This window comes from Colias philodice, chromosome 12, assembly GCF_061535455.1.
Source record: "Colias philodice isolate Cphi_HAF_F1 chromosome 12, ilColPhil1 Martin Lab GWU primary, whole genome shotgun sequence".
NCBI classification, from domain to species: Eukaryota; Metazoa; Arthropoda; class Insecta; order Lepidoptera; family Pieridae; genus Colias; species Colias philodice.
The window spans coordinates 4,862,252-4,873,285 of record NC_143097.1 but is presented as its reverse complement, the minus strand read 5'-3'; the positions used below and the strand labels follow the sequence as shown (position 1 = coordinate 4,873,285).

The window sequence follows — 11,034 nt, the reverse complement described above, 5'->3', positions numbered from 1 at the left end:
TTTGTCAAACATTTAATTTACGAATTAATTCAGTCAAAGTTTAAACGATAAACATGTGCCGTGTGGGTATAAAAAGATCGTGATTGATGATAGAAATTTAGTATAAAACTTAACTTGAGATGTTTTATGTAAATAGTACTTAACAAGATAACTATTGACTTAAAAACGTTTAGTCTATTTAGCCAAAATGTTACCGGGATACGGTGCTGTTACACAAGCCCTTTTGGGCACGCTTCTGACGTGGGGGTTGACTGCAGCTGGGGCCGGTTGTGTGTTCTTTATAAGAGGGAAACATGTGAGAAAAAATAGCTTTTGTTTTTGTTATTTTACTTGTTAGTGCATGAGTTACAATACTATTTTTCAATTCCAGAGGAAATTACTAGATGTGTCTTTGGGATTCGCTGCAGGTGTTATGACTGCCGCATCCTACTGGTCTCTGTTAGAACCTGCAATAAAGATGTGTGAAGAATCAGGCATGTACGGTGATGAAGGACAGTATGCCTTTTTGCCTGTAGCTGGAGGCTTTTTGTTTGGAGCAATATTTGTGTTTGGCACTGACAGATTCTTAGACTATTTAGGAATTAATTCCACTAATATGATGATAAGTGAGTATTGTTTATTTTTTTTATAAAATGATAAAATTATACTACAAACATTAAGGAACTATCCATTTATTATAAATTATAATTCCAAGGCCTGATACAATTTCCATGAATATTTAATTTATAAGTTTATAAAATAGGCAATACCTTGTGAATATCATTAATTTACCAGTAGTCAAATATATAAAAAAGGCAACAATAACAAACTTAGACATGAGTTTGAACATCCCTGAGAATAAGCTTTTATACTTTGACTCGGTTTACATAGAATTATAAAATAAATCAACAGAAATCCAGAGTCATAATAGTGAAAGTATTTTTGACATTGGTCAAAAAGTTTTGAGTTAAATTAGAAAAAGCTAATAATCAAATTTTTCCTTTTTAATATTGGATTCAATTTGAGGAAAATAAAAAATATACTGGGTAGGAGAAAAATATATGACGGGAGAGCTCATAATATTACTATTCATGTAGTAATTTGTTAGTACCTGAATCATTGCCAAAGTAATTTTTTGGTTATATTTAGTTTTTATTTTTAACACAATCAGTTGAATCACAAATCAATCTATTTAAATATTTTTATATGAAATACAAGTGCAGTTAAAAATACTATATACCTACTGTGTTATTTGGTAAAGGTAACAAATAATCAAATCTTTACTATTTATTTGGGCTCCATGACAAAAGCGTAAAATGAGAACCTATTACTAGGACTTCAATCACAGATCTCACAATACATAGATGTTAGACGGGTTAAATTTTCAGAGATGGTGTATTTCTGTTGTCACTATCACAACAAATAATAAAAAATTGGCATTAAGATACAGTTAACACGGTTATAAATTGACTGGGTACTCTTTTGTTGCAGTTGATATTTTGCTTATTTGTAGGGAATCTTAGTACCGAATCGAATCGAGTCTGTCTCTCCTAACCAATTTTTTATTTATTAATTATTATTTATTGTACATACATAAAAAAAATTGTATCAATGCAAAATCATGATTTAACTCCAGTTATTTTTACTTTGATTTTAATATCCTAGTGTCTCTTTGTTTGGATTCTGCTTGTTTCATTTATTGTTTAACCTCAGAACAAAGTAAATGATAAATAATGTTGTAAAGTTGACCAAACACAGCAGAATGCCTTTTCACTTAGCCTTACCAAATACCTATTGTTTGCAGAGGTTTTGAAATTTGGCAGTCACCTCTATTCAATGCAGAAAACAATAACTTAAATAACAACTAAAATTTTAAGATATAAAAACGGCCCTATTGAAAAAATGAGGAAATTAATTTCTGAAAAAGTCTAGATATGAGACAAGGTTATAATAGATAAAATAATTTTAATTATTTGTATGTTGCGTCCTTTAAAATGACGAGCATAGCAATGCTCCAAATGTGTTTGTTGATGCTTTTACAAATAAAATTTCTATGTCTGTAATAATAATTGTGATGTGCCCACCAGGATATAAACTATTATTTGTGCTAACTAAACTTATTGTTTTTGAATTAACCAATAAGAAAATCTTTTTCTATTTATTAAATTAAGTGGTATGTATTTATCTATGATCTAAAATAATCTTAATTTTTTGTATTGTTCTAGGTCATTTTCATTAACACATTATTATTTATTTTTATTAAAAAATAACTGTGTGAAAAAACTATTTGAATATAATATAATAAACAAAAATATGCTATTGTAAAAATGGATTACTTTTCTCCATTGCTAATTCAAATTCAAGGTTTTTCAATTATATATCAACTAAGAGCTTTATTTATAGACTGCAGTAATATATTATAGCGTCATCATTTTTTTAAAATGTAAGTATTTTTTCGTTTGCCAAGGTCACATATTTTGGCCTTGCCATAATATAGATAATAATTAATAAAAGCAAATAATTTAATTCTCAAACAGACTACCACATATTAACATAATTTTTAGTATAAACTAAATGTATATATTTTAATATTTTTATGGCGTAATTATATTGTATAGTAAACAGTTTCATTTGTCTCTTTGATAAGGAACATTTACACTAAGATACTGTTTTATTGTTTTTTTTTTTTTAATTTTAAACATTTTTTCTTTAACTTGTAAAAATCCAAGTCCTTTAGGTATTTTGTTTAGTTTTATTTTACAGACATAAACATTTCCATTCAATACTTGTGTTTTTTTCTCTTTAAGAAAACCCAAGGAAAACCCTGATTTATGGGTTATAAGTGAGGAAAGCAGCTTTGTTAATATTGCTCGTGTACCTAATCGGGCGGTAAGCTAGTATTGTATAAACGACAACAACGTCATTTCGAGAGTTTTTGGAAAATACAAACTCTCGAAGTGATTAAAAGTTCATTGCTATTTGCTATCGCCTATTTTAATTATAGTAGGTAGTCATTTTAATAGGCTACATTTGAGGCCTATCAGTTTTATCTTCATAGAGAGGTGAACTGCTTAAAAACATCGATTGAAGTGAATTAATCGATAGGAACTTTAACAATATGTCAATTTTAAAAGTTATCAGGTTAAAAGTTACCTGACGCAACATTGTAACGACGCGACGTCGGGTTTTTTTTTAAATTATAATTTGTTTATTATGTTTAGAATGGTTTATTTGTTAAATCAAATCTTAAACTTACTTCCATAGGTCATTATTACTATCATTATGTAATCGTAATTGACGAAAGTTAAATAAATGTGCAGTTCTAACAAAACGAAATAATATAGATATTATTTTATATATGTAAAGAAATAATATATATTTTGTTGAACTGTCAAATGTTGATTATTAAATTGACTACTAATTATGTACCAATTCTGCTAATTGCTTACGCACTGAATTATTCAGACTAGCAAATCCCGCTGCTAATGAGGAAACTAGTGTATTTTATTTGCAACTGTCGCGATAAACCAATATTTCAAAGCATATCTCTGTGATCAATTGTACTCACGCATACAAAGAAAACAAGATCTATTTTATTTCATGATTTATATTTATAATATATCTTATCAAATATGTTAGGATAGCTACGACTCGTGTATAATCGTACTTATAGGTAGGTACTGTATGCTATATTTTATTTTTAAGAGTCCCACTTTAACATATTATCATGATTGCATTACCCTCAATTTACATAATAAATACAGGTGTCATATTACATCAAATAAATTCCACTGTATGGTCATATTATTTGTTATTGCTTATTTTTTGAATACGCTATCAGAACTTGAAAGAAGTAGACGAGGGCATAGTTTAATCGCGTCGCGACTATTTATACGCAAAAAAGTATATTTTGAAACTTGAGCATATTTTGTCGATAAAATATGTATGTATAATATACCTGTATGTTTGTTGAAAATTACGGAAAACAGGGTTAGAACCGCTTCCCGAACAAACTAAATTAAAAAATGCGGAAAATTTTAATTTAAACATCTACAGGTGTTTAAATTAAAATAAATTTTAAATAATACAGAGCATATAAACGTCTATCATATTCGTATCGGATATAGAAAACATGATTAATTTGAACTTAATAAAGATATTTTAGATCAAGCAATAAAACGAGCCATTCATATTCATGCCAGAGAATGCTTTGAAAGTAATTTATCTTTTGCAATTTGCATCTCTTAATTTCTTTGATCTATGTTTCCTTGTTATCATGAAAGCTCTCGACATTTGATTTACTGCCTATTTGCATTAAGCGATAAGTAGGCTTGTATTAATATTGTTATATAGAAATACATAGTTACTATCATATACCTACGTAGACATTGGACATTATTAATATGTATTTATTCGTGATCTAAACAAGTTGGCACATATTTTTATCAAATCATAAAAACGAGTTATCTGTTCTTATAACATCCTAACATTGTTGTAGGTTTGGTTAACATGGCTTATTTGTACAAAAATAAAAAATGTTTACTTTATACCGATCATATGACTTCGTCACACTTCGTTTAATTTTAAAACCGCTTTGCAAGAGATTTTTATCGCAAAATGTTTGAACGTTTAAGTGATATAAGATTATCGATAATGTAGAGTACTTTTGAAGTTTATTTTAATTAAAATCCATTTTAATTTTTTTTTATATAAAATATGCACGTAAATGAAGTGGCCCGCAGGTACCTAATCTAGTTTTTGCAAATTTTGCAACTGTGTAAATAAATTAAGGCCCGCTTGTGTTTATGGTGCCACATCGAGAGTGAATTGGCAATGTCTAATAATTATTTTTTGACATTGTGTTTCATTGAAATTCTCCTACCTAAATAACGAAATATACGTTATTCCAAAATCACCTTGTTATACTTTTAGTTATTTCTTTCGATGATTTCGTTAATGAAATAGATTACTAGATAATGAACTAGGTGTTTTTGACTATGCGTCTTTTTCTCATAGGTACAAAACAGCAAAATGTGCAATTAAAAGAAATGTGCAAAAATATAGTTATGGAAATTGACATTGAATGATATTGAATGTTATCTGTTGGTCTTTTACCATAATATCTATTAAATAACACTAATTTTATGATACTTGCAAGTTTATTTTTTAAAAAAAGTTGTTGAAAAGTTTATTTTTTTTACTATAATTTATACCATTCAAGTATCGGTTTGCTAAAATAGAGTAATTGTATTTCACTGTATTACCGATAAACTGAAATAATTGTCAAGTTTCTACTTCTGTCTTTCTGTAAATACTAAATACATATTATGTATTATAATAATAATAAACTGCTTATCAATATTAATATGTAGAATATTTTCGCCCGATGTGACAATACCTACTGAATTTTTAAAACCCCAGTAAAATTCTCAAATCTCAAATTAGTGACCTACAAAAAGTGAACCCTTTTGATAAATATATTAATTGTAGCACGCTCGTTCCAGCAATCACCAAGAGCAAAGACTCCAAAGAGAAGTTAGAGGATTTGGAAATGATGACGGCGCTCAACAGGCGGCCGTCGAACCCGACCGTGGTTACCATGGAGACGCAGCCGGCTGAGTTCGCGGACTGCATATCGAATCAGCACACGGCGCAAAGACGGCGGGGGCATCATCAGTCGCAGAATTCCCTTGTGAGTATGGCAAACATATGGGTGAAGTCATTCACTTGCTATCAGCTGACGCGTCTGTTTGATTATCTCCTCATCTATAACAGTGACAAATTTCATAAATATTTAGTTCATAGATTTAGACGCACATATTCAGAAATTAGCTAAGTTACGATTACGAAGTAAGTGAATTCACTCTCCCATTTTCTATATACCTAATACCTATACTAATAGTGATTGATGTTATAGTTCGTAGTAAGTGTTTTTAACATTAATTGTGTATTCTTCCGACGAATATAATCTATCTCTGTATCATGACCACCTCATTTTACAATTAATTTTCGCGTTTATATTATTAGTAGGATAAATTAGACAGTTTATACTATTCCAAGACAGTATCTATCTCCTGTATCATATACAAATTCCTGACATAAACATGGAACGTTCCAGAAAAACGAAGTCGGCGAGGGAGACCGACGGGACAGTATCAGTCGCTCACTGGAAGCACGCCAGTCACAGTGGAAGAGGATAATGTTGCTGGTTGTGGCTATCACAGTACACAATATCCCAGAGGGTCTGGCGGTGGGAGTCGCGTTTGGCGCGTCTGCTTCCTCGTCTAAAGCTTCTTTCCAGAGTGCTAGGTATGTGAAACACAGTTAACCCATTGAGCCCCGAACGGCCCGATCGGTCCACGACACAATAGATTTTCTATTGTGTCTGTGATTCCGGGGTCTGTGTTATTACGGGGATGTTTTCGTCCGGATCAGCCTGGGATTCGCAGTGGAAGAGAATAATGCTTCTGGTCGTGATCATTATAGTTAAACATATACCGGAGAGTCTGGTGGTAGTCGTTTGCTTTCTAGAAGGCCAGGAATTTGAAATTAGCAAAAAAAGTTATCAAAGTATGACTTAAGAGATAAATACCATATTGCCGGTATTAACTCAACATTTGCCTTTTGTTTTATGCTGTGGGTATATTAAAAGCCCTGCAATACTGAAGATAGAACAAAAATTTACCAAGGACCTTGTCTAACATTTTGATAATACTTACTTAAAAAAAACCCTTTGGTATAGTGGTATATTTTTAAAACTTCATAGTTGTACTACTTCCATTGTTAAAGGTTAAGATTTGTTACACATTTGACAATAATAGCGTAGGTACTAATAATATATTTTCCTCCAATTCATTTCGCAAAATGGTAAGAAAGTTGTCGTATCAACAACGTGAGTTATGCGATTACATTTATTACCTAATGATATAAAAATTGCTATTGCTATTCTTATCAATTTTTAAACAAGTAAAAGTTATTCAAATGTTATAATGTAGTCCATAATCATTTGGCCCACATACAGTTTATTTAGAGGTTAGTAATACTGAGGTCGTATTCGCAACCGCTTCCCACTCATGACCTGGTACTGTCCGTCTGTTCATACAAAAACATGTTAATTATATTATTAAATTAATCATGTACTTGTCATGTACATATTGGTATATTGAAATGTGTGATAATATTATGCTATTCCATTTACTCTCCTAAGAATATAAAATTGTAACACTATCTGGTTGAGATTTATTCGTATCGATTAACTTTGAAGTGATAGAAGTTTAAAATGCATAAATACCAATTGGTATTAAGTCTATTAATGCGAATAGCATTGAGCAGCGAGCGGTTGGTAGCTTAGTTGTGATGTCCTCCGATTTCAATAAAACAAGTTGGAGGTTCCAGAACAAAAACTAAATTGTTTTCTGAAGCGATATATCTTCGCATTACCCACATCACATTCGCATTACCTTTACTATTGATATAATCGATGAAGGAAAAAAAATTGAGGAAACCGGCCTGCACAAGAAGCAACATTTTTGTGGTTTATTCATGGTAAAATACTTTTACTTTATCTATCCTAAGTGAATTGCAATGCACATTTATGATTTAACACATTCAATGTTTTGGAATACAAAAAGCGAAATCGATTCGTCATAGATTTAGACGTAAATACGATGACCTTTACATGAATGCAAAACAATACCTACAATATGCCACACCAAGATCTATTATATATATTTAAGTCCCATAAGGTATATTGTTTACGCAAAAAATATGCATTTTGGTAAAATATTTAAAACGTTTTGAACATAATAATGACGACATCAGTGTTATGGCATTTTATGTACATCATTTGAGGAATATAATCCAAATAAGCACATTGAATGCATCTACGTGGATAGCATATATGCAGATTTATTAAAATTCATTCGACGCATTGCTCCTCGTACTATATTTGCATGAAAATTTAAGTACCAGTGATTTTTTCGAATATTCGTCTTAGTTTCGTTTTTGGACAATTTTGTTTTAATTATAATTTGTGACTGTTTAACCTTACTAATCGTTACAGATCGAAAACTTGTAATATGTCAAATGATTTTGCACTACTAACATGACATTAAGATGTAATTTTTGTCACTAACGCTTTCAGGCCATTATAATGAAACGCTTCTCTTGGTTTTCTTGACTATTTTTAAATGATGCCTAGTTTCTTATATTGTTGATTTTTATTTTTTTAAGATTGCATCGAAATAAGCGCCATCTTGTAGTTTATGTCAGTGTCAGATTATCTAAACACCACTGCCATCTATTGAAGATTGCGTAAACTATTTAGCTATCGTAATATAGCTTTTACTATGAACTATACTGTTTCATACAGTTTACCCATAGAGGGCAGTAGTGGTGTCGTAATCGAAAGGTACCTACTTAAATTCATAGATATCCTTTTATGGTATTGTTGGCGTTTTTCATAGACAGGAATTTCCTATTCTAAATTTATTTTTTAAATTTTGCATAAATAGTTGAAATCCATTATTATTAAGTATCTACTTATTTTTCAACTTGGCCATTACATAAATAAACAAAACTCATGCCACATTAACTCGTTTTTCATTGCAAACTGCGCAAATATATCACACCGTTCGACTTTTTAACTGTGAAAAAAAAAAAAAAAACATTTGACAAATATTCAACGAATGCGGTGCTAGATAAAGTTTAACATGTAAGTTGGTCGCCATTTTGTTACGTCAGAAGTAACGCGAGGCACCGGAGGGCGCCGGCATTGGTGCAGGAATTTCATTGATAACTCGGAGCGAGCGGGATGAAACTAGTTGCACTATGGACCCACCGTTAACTGGATTCCAATTAGTAGTTTGTGCGTCGTAGGGTCACATTCGTTCCTTTGAAGAAGTTTCTGTTGTGTGCTCCGACACCGACACCGACACGTTCGCCTATGACGTAGTAAACGAAGTACGTTTCGAATTTTTGGAATCCATGTTGGTATCGAATAAATGTATTTTAAGCGTTTTGAGTGGTTTGCGTATACATTATCTAAATATGAAGGGCCTTCTGTTATGTCGTCTTTCCATAAGGGTTTAATTTCCTATAAATTTTCGCCTTACGCAGCACAATACTCAGAAAAGTATTAGTTCCAATAGTCCCGTTAACCAAATCATGGTTATCAAAAGTATCGAGTAAAACAAAAGCTCCAAATGAAACGTTAGCAAAGCATCAGGAAACGTCGTCAGTCGGATATCTAATGGTATTTCTGATAATGGTTTGTTTGGCAGGAGCCGTCGCACGGCCACTTAGTTCGGGGTGATCCGACTGGCTAGAGTTAATTTCGAAACGTTTAACGCGCTGTGTCAGTGCTAATTAAAGCTGACACACGCTACTGGCTGAAATTCTTTTCGAATGTTTCCGTTTGATATGTGAACATTATTTGGGTGGGATTGTTTTTGTAGTCATCGCAGAGATGGTGTGGGTAGGCTGTTATCCAGAGATCGTTTAGAAAGATAAAGGAAGGGGAAGGAAGTAGAGATAAAACTTTTTCATTATTATATTGTGTTATGAATAAAGTACCTAGTAATAAACATCTGAATAACAAACAATTTTATAATAGCGTATCCAAAAACCTAAATAGATAATATATTAGATAAAGAAATTAAATTATGTATACAATACGAAAATCTGAAAAACACCCCGCCATTGACATCGATATCGATAAGAATGTACCTACACAAGAATAATTTTCAAAGTTTTTCCCACATTACCTTAAAAGGTATTAACATTGCAATCGTTTATTAATTCTAAACTAAGTATCACATCAATGAAATCACTATGAAGGAATGTCGTCGTCATTGATTATGGTCTCTACCATGGAATTTCATACAAGGTGAATCGGTCAGTTAGTCGATATGACGTTTACGTTGAATCACTGTTATAATCATGGTAATTAGCTGAAATATTTATAGCGTTCCAATCTCACGAAGGCGGATTGTTTGTTTTTAGTTTTGACTTCATATTTTGAATTATATTTGTTTACGTGTTAGTCATTCGCCTTGGAATAAACAGTTAACAGTGGGAATAAGACACGCTTTCAAATTTGGTAATGGACGTTTTTATACATTATCAATCTTGCAGAAATTAGTCGATAAGTTGTAGCCTTTTCGAATATAGATAGAATGAATTCCAAACAATCGTAGCTACAATGAGAAGTTTCAGTCAGTTTTTGTCTTAGAATTATGAGTGGTACCTATAGCTGAAGTAACGTAGCTTCTGTAACTAATTACATATAATAATACTATACTAGATATAACTTTTCTAAATATAGAAGTCGCCCTCCCACATATATCATTTCGTACGTAACTTTTCAGTCATCTCAGATTAACATTAGGTACTCTTTGCCGTTGGTGTTTAGTGTATGGAGCTATTTTTACATCATTTAGGGTCAATAGATTTTGTTAGCAAAAGGGGTAATCTGAGAAAATTTTAACGTTGATTCTTGATACCATCTTTAGATGAAACAGGAACTTAAAGACTCTCCGAAAAGTCGGAATCGGAATCTATGTGGTTTTTCAGATGAAAAGGAAAACAATCGTACTTCAATGGATCATTGGCATGATTTCGTCATGGAACAGTGCTGGAAGAGGCAAGGAATGTTGGTGTTGGCGGACAAATGTCGTGTCGGGGGCAACGACCCGCCACCGCCAGTCTGCCGACACAGCCATCCGATGAAACTATTTCACTGAAAAATCCGGCGCGCCGTATCATTGAAGTCAACCTTGACGATTTGTCGCGTCGTCTGCGTAGCCGCGTGGGTGCAAGGCCTCGTCCTAGTTCGCTGAATGATCGTACGTGTCGTTACGATTTTTTGTCTCTAGGACAAAGAACTTGCTGAAATATGTTTAGGTTTAGGTTCTGTAGTCTGAATAAGCATGCTATGATAAGGGATGACACGCAAAATCTGCAAAGTACTTTCAGAGTACCCAAGTTGTTTTTATGTATTTGTAATGATATCGACGAAAAGTTCGAAGAATGTTTAATTCTTCCACGAGTTGCACT

The 11,034-nt window shown here is 32.0% G+C and overlaps 1 protein-coding gene across 1 annotated transcript in view; it reads left to right on the top strand.

Annotated features, from left to right (window-relative positions):
* The window catches only part of Zip48C (Zinc/iron regulated transporter-related protein 48C), a 42,788-nt gene continuing 31,754 nt past the window's right edge, over positions 1-11,034 (top strand). Inside the window, exons 1-4 of the mRNA XM_089701468.1 lie at positions 1-295; positions 371-605; positions 5,484-5,671; positions 6,098-6,288. Coding sequence (XP_089557594.1) covers positions 188-295; positions 371-605; positions 5,484-5,671; positions 6,098-6,288 — 722 coding nt within the window. The 5' untranslated portion in view covers positions 1-187. The remainder of the gene's footprint in view (positions 296-370; positions 606-5,483; positions 5,672-6,097; positions 6,289-11,034) is intronic.